This window comes from Pelodiscus sinensis, chromosome 3 (genome assembly GCF_049634645.1).
Source record: "Pelodiscus sinensis isolate JC-2024 chromosome 3, ASM4963464v1, whole genome shotgun sequence".
NCBI lineage: Eukaryota > Metazoa > Chordata > Testudines > Trionychidae > Pelodiscus > Pelodiscus sinensis.
In genome coordinates, this window is record NC_134713.1 from 68,490,516 (window position 1) to 68,513,038 (window position 22,523).

General features: G+C 38.4%; 1 protein-coding gene across 5 annotated transcripts in view; it reads right to left on the bottom strand.

Moving 5' to 3' along the window:
• Positions 1-227: 227 nt before the first annotated feature.
• GPR63 (G protein-coupled receptor 63) overlaps positions 228-22,523 on the bottom strand; it is a 47,755-nt gene continuing 25,459 nt past the window's right edge. For 4 of the 5 annotated variants that reach the window (XM_075923909.1, XM_075923907.1, XM_075923910.1 and 1 more), the window contains exons 3-4: positions 13,805-13,921; positions 228-7,030 (exon numbers count right to left, since the gene is read on the bottom strand). In XM_075923909.1, coding sequence (XP_075780024.1) covers positions 5,627-6,886 — 1,260 coding nt within the window. In that variant the 5' untranslated portion in view covers positions 6,887-7,030; positions 13,805-13,921 and the 3' untranslated portion in view covers positions 228-5,626. The remainder of the gene's footprint in view (positions 7,031-13,804; positions 13,922-22,523) is intronic. The other variant, XM_075923911.1, reaches the window with a different exon arrangement.

Sequence of the window (22,523 nt, forward strand, 5' to 3'; positions counted from 1 at the left end):
AAAATGGTTGCATGACTTACTTAAAAATAACATTTGTGCATACAAGCCAACTATCAGTATCTTTCATAATAGCATCTGAATTCTGTCACATTCTTCTGGTAGCAATCTATAATTCTGTTGTTTTGCTAAATCTGCATAAAATTTTAGAAGTATGCAAAAATACCAATATTGATTTGTTTTTAAAGTACTAGCCATGCCATGGATTTTGTGTCTTTTCAACTTTTTTGATTGAAATACGGAGATTACTCTATTTGTTCAGACTGCACTAAAAACAATACTTGCTAGAGACAACATTTGCTATTTAGAGCAGATGAGCTTAAGGGAAAGTATTAGTTTTACCAGAAATGAATTGTAGTTCATCACATTTTCTGCCAGACATGTTCATACTGGCAATTTATTAGAATTGTGCACATTTACTTATACTCTATGGGCCCAATACAGAAAAACACTTATGCAAGTATTTTAGTCCAACTTAAGTCAATGGTACATAAGCACAAAATGCTCAGTTAAACTGGGACGTATATTGGTGAACATAATCTGTTATCTATACACTTCATTATGAGACTCTAAGTACTGATAACAGAGACATATTGGATCCCAAATCCTGCATTAGATCCCTGCTTAAAATGTGAGCAGAATCCTGTTTAAACCTGAACTCCCACTACAATTACCAGTTGCAAAGTTTCCCTCTGTAGACAAGTCCTTAGACCAGTATCACTTCATCTTGTACTAGTCTTTTAGTGCAACATGCATTCTCCATAATTTAAAATATATATATTGACAGAGGCATTTACTAACTGAAAATTCTCATAAAACCATGAGTGGTTTATCATCCAATTCAACCAATTCTTACTTCCACTACTGACTAAAATAATCAGTCAGTTACAAATAGGCAAAAATTGAGTCATAAAGGTTGCGGTCGTGTGTGGAAATGAATCATACTTTACCATACCACTGCCTGGGGCATATGTTCTATTTATTCCACCTCACAATGATTTTAATTACTCAGCCACAGCTAAAAAGGCAGCATATCTACTTAATATGGAAATGAAGTTATGTATCCTCCTTTAGGCTTTCACTCTTTCCTTAATTAACAATGCTAACATATGTTTCAGATATATTGGTAGCATCTCCATAGCAGTTTTAGCATTACTGCATTTTGTTGTACACTTGCCATCAAGGAAATAATGTTTTCAGTTAAACAAAAACAGCTATAAATGAGGGAAGTTTCAACTGATGTTTTCACCATTTGCCATTATATGAATTACAAAGTAAGCTTTAAGAATATTTGAAATGATAAAAACAGATATTAAAATTACAGTCATTTGACAGGCCTCCATTTGAGTGCAAATATAACAACTTAATGTCAGAACTTTTTCCACATGGTATCAATGTTTATTTTTCTTTTCTGTTTTTCAGTTATTGTCATAAGTGTGATTTGTACAGAAAAATACAACACAATTCTACTTAACAATTTATTTTTAAAACAATGAATTCAAGGTTTCTCCACATAGGTAAAATTACTAGTGCTCAAAAAGATTAAACCAGTTCGTAATGATAAAGTAAAGGCTCCAGAAAAAACTGACTTAAGAAAATTCTTCACTAGTTTGGCTGCAACAATGTGTGTTCTGGAGCTCTTTCACGTGAAAGTAAACCTATACATATTTTAAGGAGGGCTACATTACATGATTTCAGAGTGAAAAATCTCACCGGTTCTTAGAAAGAACAATAAAATCTGGCAGTCATTTAAACATAAAACCAAATAATAGAAATTATAAAAGTATCAGGCATAAAAGTGAAAATCAACAGAGGAAGAAAAAGATAAAAGCATTTCCCCCTCTCTCTATGCCTAAATACCTTTATATAAATAGCAAAAGCTATAAAAGAATATGCAACATCCCTTAAGGGTATTAAAAAAACCAAACTCATTTTAGCAACAGATTTGTATACATGAAAGTTGTGACAGCTTCATGCTTTGACTGAACAACACTGAGATAACTGAAAAGTAATAGAAATACGTTTATCTTCATCACCAAGGAATCTTCAAAATATAAATACAAGTATGAATCAAAAAAATCATTTTTGGAGAGGATGAAGAATATTTTCATCCCCTAGACTTTAAAATTAGTAAATTTATTTCAGATTTTAACCTCCTCTTCCCCACAGCTAAAGTTTTTTCTTACATAATGGTCCTAATACTGCAAACACTTGTGTATAAAATTATCATGTGTTTGAAGGATCACGGCTGTGAGAGTAAGCAGTTTATCACTCTTTAACTTGATCCAAGGAATTCAACTGAAATTAACAAGGCACTGCTTTGTAACAGCCAATTGAATACAATAAGCCAACTGGTGCTGTAAATAACACACTGGTAAACAGGCCTGATTTATGTGCAAGACACCTTTCGTTTATTGTATTCTCTCTTAGTTATCTGGTTTGTTTTTTTATGCTAACCTCCCATTCCCCAAACTCTATTCAAAGTGTATGTTACGTCCCACTATAAGACTGCTCTGAATCTGACCTAATTCAGAGTTGACATTAACAGATCAAGCACTGAGAGAAAACATTTCCAGTGTAGGCTTAAACATTACCAAGACACATCACATTTTTGACAGATGCAATTTCTACTTCACAGTTTGCACTGATCAAAGATTATGGAATCCCCAAAAGATAACATTCTCCCTTCAAGGAATGATTTAACCAGCCTCACTGGATTACTTCTCCTCTTTTCCCTTTCAATTATCATATTTTACTATATCCATTCAAACCAGTTTTGTTTCTCTGGAAGACAGAGTAAAAATATGTTCCTGTTAGTGGTAAAGTATATATACTCCCAGAATATTACATTAATTAAAGCACATTTTATTTCTATATTCAGAGAGAAAAAGGAGGGGTATGTCTGCAATACAACAACTATACAAAGCCCAGCCATAAACTGAAGCCACAGATGCAAAATTAATTAAAAATAAGAGTTCTACTCTAAGAGGCACACAAAACCCAAGTTGTTTTGCACTAAAACTCCAGTGTTGCCTGTTGTCTGATCAGAGGATTATTGTTTCAATGGCATCACCAGTAATTAAATGGGGATGTAAGAGCAGATTTCAAGGGGCCTTTTTGTTTTAACAATACTTTTCCCTGGTGCCTTGTCAAATCTGAATCAAGTGGCAGACTTCATTTATTTGTTCAAAGCCAGACACTCTTAAAAATGAAATAAGCCAAGGCAAAATTCCTCCTTTAAAGTATTCAAAATACAAATACCCTTCTCTGAATAGCTTCATAAAATCTAATCCAGGAGACGTTCTCCAGAGAGTCCCTATGCATTCATTTAGAACAAGAAGCTTTGGGCATGTGTGCATGCCCACAGACACACGCACAAGCCTTATGCAGCTCAGAAGGGGACACTCAGAATGGACACTGTACTCAGGAGATCACAGGGACTGCACACTCCTGGAGAGCTAGATATTGAAAAAAAGGGAGTAGGCAGGAAGCAGGGTGATGACTCTACCACATACATGGAGCAGGGTGGTAACACAGGCTCCGTCAGTTAGCAGCCAGTGGGATTCTGTGTGGATGGAGCAGGCCGCACACCTCCCATGCACAAATATATAGCCCAGTAGACAATGTACCTTCCACAAGGACAATGTTCCCTGTTCCTGTCACCCCAGTACACAATTCAGGTTCTCTGTTAAATGCCTCAAATTTTCCCTGTTTATCTGATTCACCGGTCACATATAAGTTTTTGTACTTGATAAAAATACATAATAATCACTGAGGGAAATCCACCAACATTTTTCCTATTCTCAGATAAGAATGGATGTTTTCAAGGCAATTATCAAGAAAGGCAAAGTCAGTATCTGATGAGAATCCAAAAGATGGTTTGGCATTCGAGCAAAAGAAGCTTCCACTGAACACAAGCAGATTTGTAATACAGAGTAAATAAGAAGGGTATTAGAAATGGGAATGAGAGACGGCAAAGAAAAACAAAGAAATGCAGGAGAGAGGCAGCAAATTTGACTAATTTGATCTCATTGCCAAATTCTCCCTCATAAATTCTGAACTAGCTTCCCAACCTTTCCCCATTTGTTAAATCACCTCCCCAACTTCTTATAATTAAAAATCAGATTCTTTCATTAAAAGGCTCTCTCAATTTTTTTCATTGTTATAAACTGTAGAACTGTGGTGAAGAATGTTAGATGAAGATGTTTATTATTGCCCCTGTCCAAACCATGGTTCATGCACCCCAAAACACCCATTCCAATTATCCATTGACCATAGACTCTCAAAGGCTCTAATCCTGCCCATTTAGTCTATGTCTAGACCACAGCTCCTTTCCGGGATACAGGAGGTATCCCAGAAAAGCTATGCTGCATCCAAGGAACGCATCCACTTTTCCCCCAAAAAAATCAGAAAAGCAGATGCGTTCTTTTACCATCCTCATAAACCTTGTTTCACTAGGAAGGAAGGGATAGCTCAAAAGAGAAGGTTTTTCCGAAATTTAGTGCTGGGTAGACATGCTAAATTTCAGAAAAGCCTCTTTTGAAAGAAAAGTGGAAAAAGTTATGCAAGTTGCATATCTTTTTCCAACTTTTCCTTGGAGTGTAGACCTAGCCTTAGAAAGTCTGGATGCAGTATATCACTCAGAGTCACACTAACTTTCTTAGAGCTCTGAAAAGGAACAGCCATCTTTCCATATACTATAAATAAATTGTAGGATAAGAGCCATAATTTATACCTGACTTTTGGACACAGCAAAAGATTTGGAATTTTCATAAACACCAACATTTTAAAATGCATGCAATGATCAAAAGTATCAATTTTTTCATGGGTCAATTTTTTCAGAACTTGTGTCAGCCTTACATTTTGGACATGATCTTTTTTTTTTTTTTCCCCCTTCTTCTTTGCCTCAATTTTCCCATCCACCAGGGTTAAGGAATTAATATCCCATTAGGTTAATTTTCAGAAACAATGTCCAGCAGTATCTGTAGTTGTAGATGCACCAATGTAAATTTGCCCTCCTAGAAAATAAACATATCTTCTATTAAACTGTCACTATAATGTGTAAAAACAACATTTTAAAACCTCCTCTACAGGTATCACAAGAATTCTGAAAAACAGATTTTGTGGTAAGTTCCATAAAGTGCACAAAATATTAATGGAAATATTTTTAAAGGGTTCTCATTGTCATCAAAACTCTTGAAATGTTGTTAAAATTAAATAGAAGTTACCTAAATGTGACTTTTTGGCTCTAATATCTTGGCAGAAAGCAGCAACATCTCAGCAAAATTACACCAACTAAATACACTGTGCCATAGCAGCATTAAAAACCCCTACAATTAGATGCAATTGCAGGCATAATAAGCAGAAAACTGACAAAATATTAGAAATGTAATTTTTAAAAGAAGTCTGGGTTTCCATTGAATTCTGGAGGTAATAGCTGTAATTTTGTTTACATTGTTTCTGACAGTAAACCCAGTTCTAATCAATCACTTTTCCATAAAATTGCACAAGATATTGGAAAACATACTCAAGTTATAAGATACGGCAGTTTAAGGGCCATATTCAAATAAAACAGTACATAGAACAAACAATCCCAGAAAACGACTGTCATGTCAAATAGTTCCAATTTTTACACGACTGACCGGTGCTCCCCACACACATAGATGGCACTGGGCCGAATGCGTCTTCTTGTGTGACCAGGGAGCTGTGGCAAAAACTTGAAGTACTTGGGCATCAAGTCTAAGCACGCATCATGAAATTTCTTAATCCTCCAGTAGTAAATCAATGGGTTCAGTGCAGACTTGAGGTAGCAGAGCCAAAGGAGCCAAGTGCTTATCTCAAAAAAGTTGTGCTTGTAGTAAAAGTGACTGTTGAATGTGGCAATAAGGCTGTATGTGGTGAAAGGTGCCCAACAGACTATGAAAACGATGAACAAAATCAATATGGTCGTAAAGGCACGAGTTTTAAAGCTCATATCAATGCTCATTTGAAAAGGTCTCTGAAGGCTCATAAGACCAAGCTTGCTAGCCTGGCTGAGGCATATGCTGTCAGGATGGCTGTGGATACGCACTGCATTGTGGCGTACAGTGTTGAGTATGCCCATAAAGGAGTACAGCATCACCATGAATGGAATAAAAAAAGAAATTAGTACAACTAGAATCACATATGCCTGGTACCCAGGACTAGTGGTGTAGCCAAAAACACACTGAGGTGCTCTAGAAGGTATCTGCAGGTTGGGGTTTCCCACAGATAATGGAAAAGCCACAACAAAGGACGCAGCCCATGAAACAGCAATAAGAATCTTTGCACGGTAAGGATTCAGCTTATCTTGCCTCTGAACTATAATTAGGAATCTATCAATGCTAATAATGAGTAGGATGGCTACCCCCTCTATGACAAACAGCCAGAAAAACATGGCAGAGACTCTGCAGAATATATCCCCAAAAATCCATCGCGTGGTAATGATGGTTATCAGAGCAAAAGGCATGTTCATCACTGCAAGCAACATGTCTGCAAAAGCCAGGCTCGCTAAGAGAATATTAATTGCAGATCGCATGGCAGCCTTCTGGTAGACCATGAGGCAGACAACAAAGTTTCCAAGAAAAGACACCAACAGTATAAATACCATAGCAGCAGACAGAATGATCTGGAGTGGCAGACTCAAACTCTTGAAAACTTCCTGTGTTGGCAGGATAGCTGGGCTGGTCACTAGTAAAGTACTTATCTCAGTGGTGACCATGGCCCCTGAACTGTGCATCAAAGGCTGTGTTGTGTCACTACGAAGCAAAAATTGGGGAGTGGTAAAATTCATGTAGGCATTTTCATAGACAATAAAAGTAGCATTCAGTATCCTAGAGTGGGCAGATGTCAACATTGCAGAGAAAACCATTGTTACAGGAGGAACGAATGCAGAGCCAAAGTCCTCAAGGCATTTCAGCTTCTAAGGGCAGTATCATGTTCCTTGGCCATGAACCAAATCAGGATTTCACAACTGAAAACAGCAGAGCTCCAACTTTTGTGCCAATATTTATGCCTGAGAAAACAAAAACAAACAAACATAGGAATGAAACTTAACATGAACAGAAAAATAATTGGTTATTAGACATCATTAAGCACAAGTAATATAATAAGTTTGAGAACCCCGTCTTCTGATGTTGATAGAGAAATTAACAATAATAAAAACAAATCATGAACAATAAGTCCAGACTTTTCTCCAGTCTTCTCCTACGGTTCCTAGTTGTTTAGGTCTTCTCAAACCCCAACGTCCTCCACTTCAAATGCCCCCAGAAAGAATGGCTTCCCTACAAGCTCGATAATGCTGGGAGCTGTTGCAGGACCAGGACACTTTCAGCTTCTGTTTCAGATCTTTAATCTCTTCCTATTCTGGTTCAGTATGGTGTTTGTTCACTCCTTTACAGGAAGGTACATTATTACTATGAATGTAACTATACTGTTGATTTGCAAGTTTAATTATTTTCCCTTACTGCTTGAAGGGAAGAGGATATTTTTTATTCCTATCCTTCATTATTTCAGAGCCCTGATGGTAGCTCAAGGAAAGCAGATTGTTCTCCTAAATTCTGTACTGAGATTGTTTAAAAATGCCAGATAAACTAAGTTTCAAATTTCTTCTCATTTCTCACCTTTAATTTCTACTTCATATTAACTCCTCTGAAACAAACATAAATGTTAATAATAAATTAAAGCACAAACAGTAGACCCAAAGTGAGCAAGTGCTCCAGGACTTACTGAGAAAAAAAGTCAATTTAGAAATCTTTCCTCTAATACAGGTTGAACCTGTCTTGTCCAGGACTCTTCAGTTCCGCAACATCCATGATCCAGCATGATTTTAGTTAGCTGGATGTCAACTTAACATGGGTGTGGCCAAGTTTTCCATGGCCCCATAAAGTTTGTTTACAGACACTACTTCTAGCTTTCAGTGTTTTGTGCTGTTATTTAGCACTAATTTGTCTTCTTAGAAATCAGTAATCAGTGGAAGTGTTTGTAATGCTTTTAGACAATATTGACCTCCCAATGTCCAGCAGATTCTCTGTTTTGGCACCAATCAGGTCCCGAGGATGCCAGACTAAAAAGATTCAACCTGTTATCTTCTCTACCAAAATGTTAGAATTCTGTTGGTAATCAACATCTAACAACAACTGATCCTGCTTTTTTCTGGTTCAGTCGAATAGTGATTTTGACAGTATAAGCATCAAAATCCTGATTAGAAGACTCAAAGGCCATTACTTAATAGACACTATGAAGAGAGAAAGTAGCATCAATGTTCCATAAGATGTGATTTGAAAGGAAGCATAAAACCCACAAATAATTCATGGTTTAGAATGGTAAATAACTGAAAATAAGGTCTCAGTAATGATGTCTGGTAGGCCTCTATAGGGTATGGGAACCAGAAGTCAGAGTGGATAACTAGGAAGGGAAAAAGCCTAATACTCTGTATACATTATGGCTGTGTCTACACTGCACCCCTTTTCCGGAAAAGGGATGCATATTAGACACATCGGAATAGCAAAATCCGCAGGGGATTTAAATATCCCCCGCGGCATTTGCATTTACATGGCTGCCGCTTTTTTCCAGCTTGGGGATAAGCCGGAGAAAAGCGCTAGTCTAGACGTGATTCTCTGGAAAATAAGCCCTTTTCTGGAGGATCTCTTATTCCTACTTGAAAGGATCTCTTATTCCAGAGGATCTCTTATTCCTACTTATTTTCCGGAGAATCACGTCTAGACTGGCGCTTTTCTCCGGCTTATCCCCAAGCCGGAAAAAAGCGGCAGCCATGTAAATGCAAATGCCGCGGGGGATATTTAAATCCCCTGCGGATTTTGCTATTCCGATGTGTCTAATATGCATCCCTTTTCCGGAAAAGGGGTGCAGTGTAGACACAGCCTATGAGTGGCAAATGGAAGATATCCTGTTCTGATTGGAGGTGAGGGATAGAGTTCAGTATGAAAGTGTTAGTAGGTCCACCTTCAAGCTTCAGTTAAGCAAGGTACTTAAGCTTATTATTAAGCTTTATCCCAGTGAAGACAATAAGACTTGCTTAAAGTTAACCATCCAAGTCTGCAGGATCAGGGCTTTAAACAGCTTCATAAATCTAATCCAACTCTAATGTTTTAAATTTAGGATATTGTTAGGTGCTCACATACTATAGCAGAGGGTTTTGCACAAAATGTTAGACAGAAATCAATCAATCAAAGGTATTCTTATTTGGAAATAGGGAGTTTAAAAAATATAAAGTTTGTATAATTAATTACCCCTTTAACAATAGCAGAAACAAGTTTGGGGAAAAAAGTATGAGCCGCAAAGCTTATTTTACATATCCTGTACCAACTCACAAGCATACATGTGCTGTCCCTTTCTGTCTATTTAAATCCTAGTAGCTAATATATGCAACATAGAAAGGGTTACATTCACACAAGCGAAGAGTACCATTGAAAGGTTTTCCTCACCATTTAATCCCTTCTGACAGGCTGTGTTGGGGGGTACCTCTGAGCCTTCTGAGTACCAGAATATGGTCAATGGAATTGGAGACTGGAGAACCCATGTTCCCTAGAAGGACTGCTATCATTGGTGATGGGACATCAGAAAAACAGGCAACATAATAGTTATGCTAGGAGCAATTCAGCCATATAGACCAAGCAATGCATGGGGCTTAAAGCAGCTCCATTTGTTCAATTTACTCTGTATTAAGTTTCACTCCTTGCAAATGAAACAGATATGGAGGGCATGGTCTACTCACTGATTCCAAATAAGGTAGAATTTTGGATAAGCTGCTATGTTCATGAGTAAAAACAGCTACATAGGTCCACAGAATGGCTTTAGATCTTTTCCTAGTCCGTGAGGATTGAGTACGAAGCAAGGAAGAGCTGAGCTTCAGCTCTATGCTCTATCTGTGAGTTGAGGGAGTGGCTAGGATTCCCTTCATCCAACCCCACGGAGTTCCTCCAAAAAGGCATGAGCAATCAGGTTTTTTTCCACAGAGAGAAACTTAGAAATGATTATGTTCTTGATGGTAAGAGGTGAGAACAACTCACTTTTGTTCTATCACCCATCTTGTGTTTCCCAATGCAAAAGAAAAAAAAAATTGGTAACAGAAACAAGGGTTGAAATGAAGTCAGAAAGGAGCTAAGAGGAATTCACAGAGATTTTGTTTCATTCTTCAGTAACTAGCCATGAAGACCAAATCCTACAGTTTCAGACAGAGGGGTGCATTGGACAATGGTTATTGAATTGAGTATAAATGAGCCTATGGATTTAAGATAATCTAAATCAGCAAACATATTTTGGTAAAAGTGGACAAATATGATGCTGATAAATTTTTCTCACTGTATTCTTATTTTAGGAACATGCGCTTTCATTGATTCTTTTCAAGTGCAGCAAAAAGCTACAATCCAAATTACTGTTTCCCTTTTCAACACAGAAAATTACTGAGTATGCACATTTCCTCTTAAGCAAATTTCTTATTCAAATGCAACTTTCTTTTTAATGGAGCATTATACAGATGATTGCTTCTGATGTAGTGTAAACTTATAGATAAGTCTCTCACAAATTTCATTCATTAAATATAATTATTACTAGATCTCTGTTTGAATTTAGCAGATTTTGAAGCCAAAGGCAAAAAATTATCTGTTAAGAATTTGGAAAGTTTGCCCAACTGTCAAAGATTATGTTTCATGTAGAAAGCCAGTAACCATCAAATAGTGGAAGACTTTTATTTGTAAATATAGTACTGCAGCAACAATTGTGTTTGGGGCACAGTACATTTGGTATTGCTCAACTATGCCATTAAATTTAAGTTTCACCTGTTTATATGCCAAATTCAAGCCACCTAACACTGATTTTCTTCAAAAGTTTAAAGATGGCAGGTGATATAAACACATAAAAAGGAAGAACTGTAACATACCTCTTTTATATGGTCCCACTTAGGTTTTGATTTTTTTTATAATTGCCATGAATGGTTAATTTTAAGTCACCTTTGGTTGTGTTAAAGATGTGTTCTGTTCATTTTTTACTGTGTTTATTTTTACTTAAGTCTATGTCCTCGCTATACTAAATAACCAGGGTAACAAATACATTTAGCATAAACAAGGATATAGGCATGTAGTACAGATTAGGGAAACATTTTTTAAATATAAAACCAAAATGCTATAATTAATGTAACTAAACTGTATCCTTTCTTTGATTTCCATACCTGTGTAAGAAGACCTGGCAGATTTTTTTGTTACACAGGTGGGAAAGGACTTCTTCAATGCCTTAATATTCAATTCAGAGCAAGGAGAGGGGCTTAATAGGACTGGGTGATTCATTTGTCAACCTAAGTGACTTTCCACTGGTTAGACAATTGAATTTTCATAGCTAGTCTCTAATCATGAAGACTTGTGTGTGCAGTACCACCATTAACTCATCCATTCATCCAACTCTTTTTCAAATACCAAGATTGGGCCAAGGCTATGAACAAATTCCATCCCTATCTGTTTTGAGTCACCATTTCCATTTGAACTTGTTGGGGTGTCCTGTCTGATCCTGGTTGATCCTATATACCATGTTATACCACTGCCTCACTGGATATCCACAGCTTCTCTCTCCATGCACTCTTCCATTGTGAACAAATTTAGGCAGCTAATATGGGTGTCAGTGTAGAAATATAGCCAAACCATTGTTGTGTGCATTTTTTTGATGACTCTAAAATTTCAGTCCTTTAAGGATGTCATCATTTCTTAGTCTATCAAGCCATGTCATTCCTAGGATATGGCACAGACACATGAGTACCAATGTCTGCAGCTTTTGCTCGATGTTTTGCAACCATAATGTAATGTGGGTATACGAGTGCTGTTTTACATTCCGAACATTTTTATTCTGTTATATGAATGGTCTCCAGGCAGTAGCTAGAGGCTTGTCAATGTCATCTTCATGGTAGCTGTCCAATGTTATAATAAAATCCATGTAGCAAAAACCGTCTACTTGTGTGAAGTCTATACCATTAATGTAGTTTATTAAATGACTAGTTTAGTCAGTTTCTGATCTCATTAATTTCACGAGTTTGGTTTTTTTGTTCATTTTTAATCCCATTCTCTGGATGGTATGCACAGATTAAATGCTGATCCTTGACTGCAGTATCATTATGACCAGAATTATAATTACGATATCTGGAAAGTCAAGATGATTAATAATTTGCCAGGATATCCAGCAGCCTCCACCAATGTTAACTAAGGAACTAGAACAGGGTATTTTCTTAGGTCATATCTACACTACAGAAGCACTACTTGGGTGCTGTAGTTATCCTGCCTTAGTGCCACGGTTTAGATCCTTACTAATGTGATGGAAGAGAATTTCCATTGTTGTAGAAACTCCACCATCCCGAATGAAGGCAGAAAGTTCAACAGAAGCATATATCTATCAACATAGTTATCTCTACACTGTGGCATCAGATGGCAAAGTTACGGCACTATAGAGTGTGGATTTTTCACATTTCTGAGCATTATACCTACGTCGACCTTTAGAGTGTAGCCCAGGCCCAACTGTAGAGCAAAAAATCTTGGATTGAGCACGCAATCCCTGTTTGACTTCAATTTTCACTTCAAACCACTATATCGACTCATCACTGCCTTGTATTGCATATCTGAATCAACTTGCTTCTAAACCCACACCACTATCAGGTTCTGAAAATAATCAGGTCTCTGGAAAAACAACAAGGTACTTGGTTCAGATGGTATCCATCTGAAGTGTTAAAACACGGGCAGAACAGGCACAGTCATGCTCCTTTGCAAACCACATTTTTTACCCAAATGAGGTAAGTGCTCAGTCACTGTATCACTCTTTAAAACAGGTGACCCAACATATTTTAACAACTACAGAGAAATATATCTTGTAAGTATTCCTTTCAAAGTAGTCTGTAGACTGATTCTAAACCAAATGCAAAGAAGAGCATAGGAAATCCCTTTGAGTCGCAAGCTGGCTTTAGATATGAACTTGCATACTTGGTTTTTTAAATAAAATCTTGGAGAGATGCAGAATTCAATTAACCTCTGTTCTGGAGATTCATTGACTTTAAGAAAACATTTGATTTCATTAACAGAGAAAGCACACAAGTGGTACGATTTTAGCAGAACTATTCATCAAGAGAGCTTATTTAAAATAAGAGCATTTTACTACATTTACATTTTACTACAACTATGTATTTTCAAAGTCAAAAAGTACTCAGGCAACAACTACCACCTCTGCACTGAGTAATTAATGATATTTAATTATCCTCTGGAATAGTATGCTTTCTGTCCTTAAGTCAGATGATGTTTAGTGGTCAAGAAGTGTCCAATATGGAAGTGATATTACAAACCACGTATAGATATAAAAGGTTAAAAAAACAGCGTTTACTTCATTCTATAGAAAGAGCATGGGATAGTCTATAGATCATGAGAAAGGACATCAACATTCTGGGTTAATTGCTAGAACTGCAACTGACTTGCTGTACCCCAGTTTCCCGACTGTAAAACAATTGTTAGCCTGCTTCACAGGGATGTTATGATAACTAGAATTAAGAGTTTAGGACTCTCTTCAGTATCATCAAATAATATGCCCTTAAAGGAGAACAAATTATTGCTGAAAACTTGCACTGCCAGTTACACGGTATTCCATGGCCTTTGTTGTTAGATTGGCCAATAGGAAGATCCATTTTTAACTTCACGACCTCATTCTCAAATTTCCACTAGATTTGTATCCAATGTATATAAATTAATATTTAAGTATAGCTTCAATTTAAACATGCAACGATATCCTGACAAAATCCCAAACATACCAATCCAGGCAGGAGTCCTTGAACAGAATACGTAATAGTGTGAATAAGTCATGTTTTGGCGCTCTTTGTGAGATTGTATGCACCGGTGTTCAGCAGAATCTTCCCTTTCCAAGCAACCTGTTAAAAAGTAAGTAAATCAATACTACTGACACAGATAAGACAAATACAGGCCTCTCTTGAGGTGACTGTATTAAATGTTATGAATGTTATTTGAATGCTTGAGCCAACTTTGAAAGGATGAAAATGTCAAAGACCATTATATTGAGACGTGTCAGATGATACAAACCTACTGAATACCCATAGCCTTTTGTATCACTATATGTTACATGTAATGTGTATTCCTGGTCACTGGGGGAATCTGGAATGACTAGGTGGTGATTAATGCAAACTCCTAGCCCTAATTATGCAGTCTTCAAAGTCTTACCTCCCAAGGAAAAGAGCACTAACAGGTTTTTACCTATTTTCAAGAGTCTGAAAGACAATGATCTGTGGGATTCAATAGCTGAGATTAAGCAGACTCAGGGGTCTTCTTTCTGATCTTTCCAAAGGAGCATGACCTTTCATCCCTAGCAACATCCCACCCTGTTGAAGGTTTAGAAAGACTGGAACCTGCCAGAGTCTACTGATGAGCATCTACTGGTATGATTAGTATGCACTGATACCTTGTATTTGTTTCACATGTTTTCACTATACATTTCTGCCCTTAATTAAATGTACTCTGCTAAGAAAGATTCGGACAGTCACTTATAACCTCTGGTAAACCACTGACATTGTCCTTGAAGAAAAAGCAAAGTCCAGAGGCTGGATGCTAGTCAGACCTGATTGGAGAGAATCACAGTGAGTGCCAAGGGACTGTAGCCTAAAATATAAGTCTAAAACAGGGGTGGGTAATAATTTTCACAGGGGGGAGTCTTGTGAAATTTTGGTACGTGGTCACGAGCTAACTCCAGGCCTCTGGAAGGGGCAGGGCATCAGGCAAAAGGGGTGGGGCTGGAACTACAGAGAGAGAGACAGACAGACAGATATTTTGTGTGTGTGAGAGAGAGAGAGACTTTGTGACACAGATTGAGTATGTGTCGCAGTATGTATAGGACAATGAATGTTTGTGTGGCACAGAGACAATGTGGCACAGACTGGGTGTGTGTGACAGTGACACAGAGTGTGTGTGCTGGCTAAGTTTCTGAGAGAAGCCACACTCTGTCTCTAAGGGAAATATGTCCTGTTCTGTTGTCTCCCCACCCCCACTTCTTTAAATCACATGCTTCAGATTGGAGGAGCTCTGCTGTGTGTTTCTGTTTATGATGCTGAGATGGAGTACAGGAGCAAGGGAACACCCTGACTTCAGCACTTCCCTCTCCCCTCCGCCCCCTGCTCTGCACAGCTAGCAGGAGACTCCCAGAAACAGCTCTACTACAGGATGGAGTAAGGTAGGTCTGGGGGAAAGGCAACTAAACACAAGCTGGTGGCTGTAATTATGTACCTCCGGGCAAGCTGGAGAGAAATGCTTGGTGGGCTAGATGTGGTCCCCAGGACTCAGTTCGCCCAGCCCTGGTCTAAAAGAAGCAATATGGGTCCCTGCCTGGAATAGGGATGTTAAATATTGGTCAATTGAACAGTCAAGTAAACTCATACATTTTTATCAGTTATGTGATTATTATATAGTGCCCAGAAGTAGTGCCCTCTCACATTGCCCCCTGACACTGTGTTACAGAGGCAGCAGTGTGGGGCGCCAGGTGGGAGCTGGTCAGTGAGGGGAGCCAGTTTAAAAACCAGCTCCCCTCATGGACCAGCTGCCTGTTGCTCCATGCTGCAGAGGCAGCAGTGCATGGCGGCAGAAGCCCATTGGGGGGAGTGGTTTGAGCTTCTGGACCTAGTGTGAGCTGGAACTGAGCAAGGCTGCCTGCCCTCCTGTCTCCAAATATACTTTAAATGCAGAGCTACAGCAAGGGTAGGTACCAGACCTGTCGCAAGCCAGGATTGAGCCGGGCTGCTGGCCAGCCTGCTAAAAAATTTACTATCGGGGGGCAGGAGGAAAATGTATGTAGTCTATAGCAGTAACCTATTAGCTTTTGCTTATCTGTTAATTGACTACACTATTAGGGTATGTCTACACTAGCTCGTTAATTCCACAAGGAGTAACAGTTAATCCGAACTAAGGACTTAGTTCAGATTAACTTTAAACTGCTGCATGTAGCCGCGGGCAGTGCGTTCGGACTAAGGGGGATTTAAAAATGGCGGCCGGACGGGAACATGCAAATAAAGACCGGGATATTTAAATCCCGGGCTTCATTTGCTACCCCGGTTCCCTGATTTGCCTACCTAGCTCGAATTAACAAGCTAGTGTAGACATACCCTTACATACTTAGCCCAGAGAGGGGGACAGCTAGAGACCACAAAGAACATTCTGGCCCTGGATATTGTTTAAAAGGCAGTTATTCTTAAACTGTAACAACTAATGTCTAAACATAAGGCAGAATGGCAGCAGTTTGCCCTTCCCAGTAAAACTGAAAAAGATACTTTTATGACTAGAAGTAGTTAACATTCTGTTAAGTATATTTTATGCCCTAGTTCAGCTGGGAATTTAAGCATGTATCCTAAGTTTAAGCACAAGAGTGTTCCAATTGACTTCAAAGTTAGGAACATGCTTAAAAACCTAGGGCTACGTCTATACCACCCAATCTTGCGCAAGAACATATGCAAATGAAAACAAGCGGCAGAACATCTCCTGCACAAGGGAAGTGTAGACTGCTCCTTTTTGCACAAAAATGACAGCACATAATGCATCATTTGCATACTTAAAGTAAGCTCATTAAGTATGCAAATGAGCCACAGTGATATTAATTGCCGTGCCTCATTTGCATATGTTCTTGCACAAGACTGGACAGTGTAGACGTAGCCTTACTATGTTAAGGGCCTAATCCAAAGTACTCTGAAATCAATGGAAAGAAACACCGTTTAAATAAACAGGCTGCTGTGGAATTTCATAAGGACAGGGAATAAAGTTTCCAGAAAGTAACACCAACACAACCATATTTGAGGAGTGAAAATTCCTCGACAGCTACAGTAATAGGAATGGACACTACTGAGTTTCACTCACATTATCAGTGTGCCTCCTATTTTTGTATATCTCATCAGATTCTAGCCACCTTGCCATCAACAGAATATTGTTCTACTGTAACAAATATCTAATGTGACATCTGTCAAATGGGCTAGGAGGCTTGAGTCTTACTTTTTCATATGGCTCTAATGAATTCACACCATTCATTTTCAAATGAGCTGTTTGGCAGACTCTTCTACTTATTCTCAAAGGGAAATGAGAGAATATCAGCAAACCCGGAAAGCTAAAACATCTTAATGCTTTTGGGCAGTTCCCAATGATCTCAGTTATTTATAATTATTGTTAATACATAACAATCAAAGCACAAAGCAAATATAGTGAATGACAGAATTGCATTTGACTAGAATGTTTATGGACATGTGTCTTTCTGATTTTTAAATGGCTGGAAAGGCTTTGACCTGTTTCACAGTCCTTCTGTCACAGTTTTTCCAAATGATTAGAAGTCAGTACTAATGGATGTTATTTTGCAATCAGCTCAAAATTAACAAATTATTTATTCCAAGGATAAGAGGGAATATTATTTAGTCATGTATAAAAACACATAGATAAAATGCAGTGCTAAGATTATGAGAGGCTTTTATCACTGAACTGCTCCCTGTTTAACAAGATCAGCATTATAAACTGTTAATCTTTTCTCCCAGCATCACTAAAGTGTTAGCTAAGTGAACAGGTTTGCCAGCAGGCAGGTTCTGCCAAGAACTTGGAAGGATTAAATTTAAAATTCAGCTTGTCAGATCTTCCAACAAGGTAACCATACTATGTGGATTTTTTTTATTTCTTCTCATTACTTGCCTGCTAAGAGAAGATGCCATCAGTAAGAGCTGCTAGTGTTTTTAAAAGCCAATTAAAAAAAAGTAATCTAGAATATCTGACACACCTAGGAATAACTTTAACCTCAAGCTGTCAAGCAGGTGGATATAAATGAAGGATTTTTGTAAAAGAAATGAAAGTGAATCTGAACAGTTTAAACTGTGTCCAAATGATATTCCCAGTTGTATGTACTGAGAAACTCTCGTACAATCTATCAAAATGGAAAAAAAATTGCCCTGATCCTACAATGGAGTTCTGCATGGACAGAACCCCATGCATACCCTGCCCACTCATGTCAATAGGGCTCTGTGAAGGCATACAAGGCAGCTTGCCTCAATTCCACTACCATATCATATATTAATGGAGGTATTCCAAGAAATTAGAAGAATACACTAATTACTTTGATGTCAAGGTCAAACCCCAATACTTTACTGCACTAATAATGAGCATTTGGATTACTTAACCTCTCCTTGCTCTTAAAGATGGTGACTGTCTCTTAGGGTATGTCTACACTTCAAATGCTACTGATTGTTCTTCAATGTAGACACTCACTACAGTGATGGGATGGATTCTCCCATTACTGTTATTAATGCATCTCCCAAGAAGCAAGTAGTTAGGTTTACAGAAGAATTTCTTTGCCAACCTTGCACTGTCTACACGAAGGATGAGGTCAGCATAGCTACATCTCCTCAGAAATGTGGAAAATTACCAGTGTAGGACAGTCCTTACTATGCGTCCAGACAATGTCAAGCACAAAAAAGCTCCAAACACAGATGATGTCTTTATAAAATAGGTCATCACTTAACCACATTTTATTTTCTGACCATTTTCCATGCTTGGTATCAGTCCAACAAAAATATTTTGATACGTTTCATTAAATTGGTTTGGTCATTTTGGGAATGTAACATATGGTACAATGTCTGAACTCTTATACATAAATAAACCAAACTATGCTTACCTTGAATTAAACTGCATAATTAGGATCAAATAAAACTTTTCATGCCACACCTAAAGACTTGGTCTGCACACTGAGAAGGTGATAGGCATGTTTAGGAGCAGTTACAGAGCTGTTCTCAAAAAGCTATCTCAGCCTCCTGGCTGAGACAGCCTACAAATGACCTAACATACTCTTCTGTGGCATGGGATTTTGGGAAGATCAGACGATCCATGTGGCTTTCTGTCTTTGACCATTGCCTAGCACAGGGAATCTACTGACCCAGCTTCTATGGAAGGAAAGAGGCGTATTTCTTCAGTGGCTCCCCTCATACTTTTACACATTTGCATCCTGGAAGTGTACCTACGCTGCTGCCAAAAACCAGGGAGCTGGCAGGATTTACTCCTTAGTCATTAATAGTTTAACAAATTGTTAGCAGCTATTTGTGAATGAAACTTACATGCACACCTGTTTGTCATTTTTGTGACAATACAAGCCACTAATGATATGTCTTAACTTTCATTATTGACAGAGCTAGGCCAAATATGTACACGTATCTCATTTTTGCTTTCATAGATACTTGCCTGGCTGTGAAAGAGTAAGAATTGTGAATTGGGAAGGATGTAGGGGGGGGAATTAGAATGACTAAAAAAAAAGCATTACAATTTTGTATTCTTTTCAAATTGTAGGCTGGATATGTTGGTCACCTGGTGTCTAGTGAATGACTGAGCCTGCTACCTGTGGCACAGAGGGTTCACAAAAGCCTTTTGGCAGTATCTGTACTAGCAAACTGCAGCCACAATGACCCACCCGAGACAATAACAGCGTTAACAGGACTCAGATGTTTTTGTCACCATGGTGATGACTTTTACCCATTTTCTAATTTTAATCTTTGCCCATTGTTTAACTGATTTTTCTCCTACTGCCTTTTTTATTTTTATTTTGTTTTAAACCTTTTCCTGGTTTTTTCCAGTTTTATCATTTATTTATACACTTTCCTGTTGAGTTACGTCCATTTTTTTTTTTGACTATTCATTCTTTATTTCAGGGTCCCTGTTTCCTAGGCTATAGCTTTAACATGACAATAGTGTCCTGGCTTGTCAGTGCATAGGTTGGAAAGGAACGCTACAGAACCATGCCATTATCATTCTTGCTGTAACCATCACTAGAGACAAAATTCTGCTGCTTCCCAGGACTTTTACCCAACCCATATTCCAAGGAAACAGATATTAGCATTCTTGCCCTTTGTTAATATTTCAAGCCCTATAGCGTTTGGGTCAAGAAAGTGTTTGGGTGATTGTGGCTAGCCAAGTAGCATTGCTAACTGTTTCAGTGATAGAAGAGTGCAGCCTGCAGACTAGAAAGTATCACAGAATCCTTCGGAATAAAAAGGGGTAATTTAAAATATACAGTTTGTTACTTGTTTTGTATGAAATATATAGCATTTCTTTTTTTAAGTACAAAAATATAAAATACTCTCCCAAGTCATTATTGTTCACTTGAATTCCAACAATAATTACTTTATGCTTAATTTGCTAAATTAACCTAGGATAGTCTACAAAGTCAGAATCATGATGGAACATTAACCTATTCGTCTTAATGCAAAAAAGTAGACTCTAAATAAAAGCTATAGGTGCCTATTAAGTTAAGCTATTTAATTGCTTGAATAATTTGTGGACATGTTTCACTTTTCAAACTAACTAAGAAGAATAATTCTCTCAAGACAGCAAGTTAAAAAAAGGCACTAAAATGAATCAGAGGAATAATTCCCAATAAGTGTGTCCACACCAAGGGGCATAGGAGGACAGTTAAAGAGCATTTCTATTTGCCTGTCAGAAATTTCCCCAATACACAGTGGGTGGGGTCTTAAAGTTATGTTGTTCAAGGAGTCTTGAAAAGTCTTTGCCTTCACATCCCCATAGACGGGCTGATGACCCCACATCAGAGCACACTCAGAAGAGTAATATGGGGCTGACAGGAATTTCTGCCCCATTCTTCCCCTCACTTGCCCCCAGCACCATTCCCAGTGTTCCACTGCTCCCCTCCCACTTCCCCACTCCACATCCCCTCCCATCACCTGATTCCTAATCCCTTTCCACCCCAAATCACCCTACCTTCCCAGTAAGCTTGCATAGTTTATTTTCTTCTCAAAATAGTCTCAGTGCTTTCTAAATATTGTGCTGTATCCAGATTACATTTCCTCAAAAATAAAAAAATCCCCTTTTGACAAGATATTTTAGAGCAATATATCTGCTTTTAAAAAAAAGCCAATCTACTCCAGATTACCTGCCTGGGTGATACTGGAACTCTCAGTGCCTAGGCTGAAACTTAGTTTTAAAGAATAAAAGATCCTCTCAGCCACAGAAATCCTGTGACACAAACGGGCTAACTAGCTGGGACGCTCTGGTTCTGAACACATTTTACTAGACATGCAAATAGGAGTAATAGCCTTCTCAAGTACTTAAGAGGAGAAGTTAGCTGTTTTTGAAAATAACATATTAATTTGATTTCCCCCAAAGTGTGGTGGGTTCTGTTTTGGGGAAGCCTTGATAATCTGAAATGTTGGTGTGATGATCTGAACTATGGTTTAATTTCTCTCAGTGAATAAAAATAAGCTTTTTTTTCTTACAAAACACAGTAACTATGTACTTTCTGGAGCACTTAAGAGTATAGCTTTAAACAGAAAGCTGGTCTTAACCTTAACGACAGAAAGCTGCTGTTCTGCTATGATAAATTCTACCAATATATTTAATATATTACTGTGGAGTGGGCAAAATGTGCTGAAACCGATAGGCATAACTGTCACTCTTTCATTTAACATAGCTATAAGAAACACAACTAGTGGCTTCCACCACAAATTCGGATACATTTCACCACTCCAAACCAAGGCAAAGGGCAGCTGCTCAGGGGTTTGAATTATAGGAAGAGGTGCCATTGCCTGGCTGGATACTGTTTGTAGTGGAAGTCTGTGTGTGTAAGGCCAAGTCTACATTGGCAAGTTACAGCCCAGTAAGTCAGCTCCCAGCGCTGTAACTCCCAGAGTGTCCACAATGGCAAGATACTTACTGTGCACGAACTTTGGTAAACCACCTGGACTAAGACGCTTACCACTTTCTGCACTCTGGATACAGCACTGGGTGACAGTGTAGACACTTCAATTGAGTTGTGACTGGCCTCTGGAAATGGAATATGGTGGCTTACAGCGGCCACTCTGGAAAAACTTAAAAAACAACAAATAGTCTTGCAGCACTTAGAGACTAACCAACCATGTAGATGGTATCATAAGCTCTCTCATGGTCATTGTTTTGAACTCAGCTGACTGTCCTACACTGGGCATATCCTCTTTCAGAAAACCTGCATGCTGCGCTGATCTGTTCCCAGACACAGAGCAAACCATTCAGTTGGAATGCTTGTGCTGTTGAACACAAGAGGTATCTGTGTCTGCGAGTGAGAGAGATGCTGTGCAGAGTGCCGGGGAGAGAGGCAGGGGAGAGCTGATGTTGGGGTTTCCTCAGGATGGACACACATTCACTCTTCCCCCTCCCTCTGGACTTCAGTTGGAAAGCAGCTGTCAATGCAGTAGGATGACTATGGAGCAATATGATCGGCAAACTTGCATCATGTGATACTGACTGCCCTTTCCAAAGCACCCCATGGCCAGTTGCACTGTGGGATAGCTACCATAATGCATTGCTCTGTACGACATTGCAAGAACTGCTAATGTGGATGCATTCCACTGTCATAAGGAACATAATGTGGACACACAACAACAGTTTCCCTTAGCGCTTTTTGAGCAGTGCTGTAACTGCCAGTACTCTACATTTGTCAGTGTGGACATAGCCTAAAAGAAGCAGGAG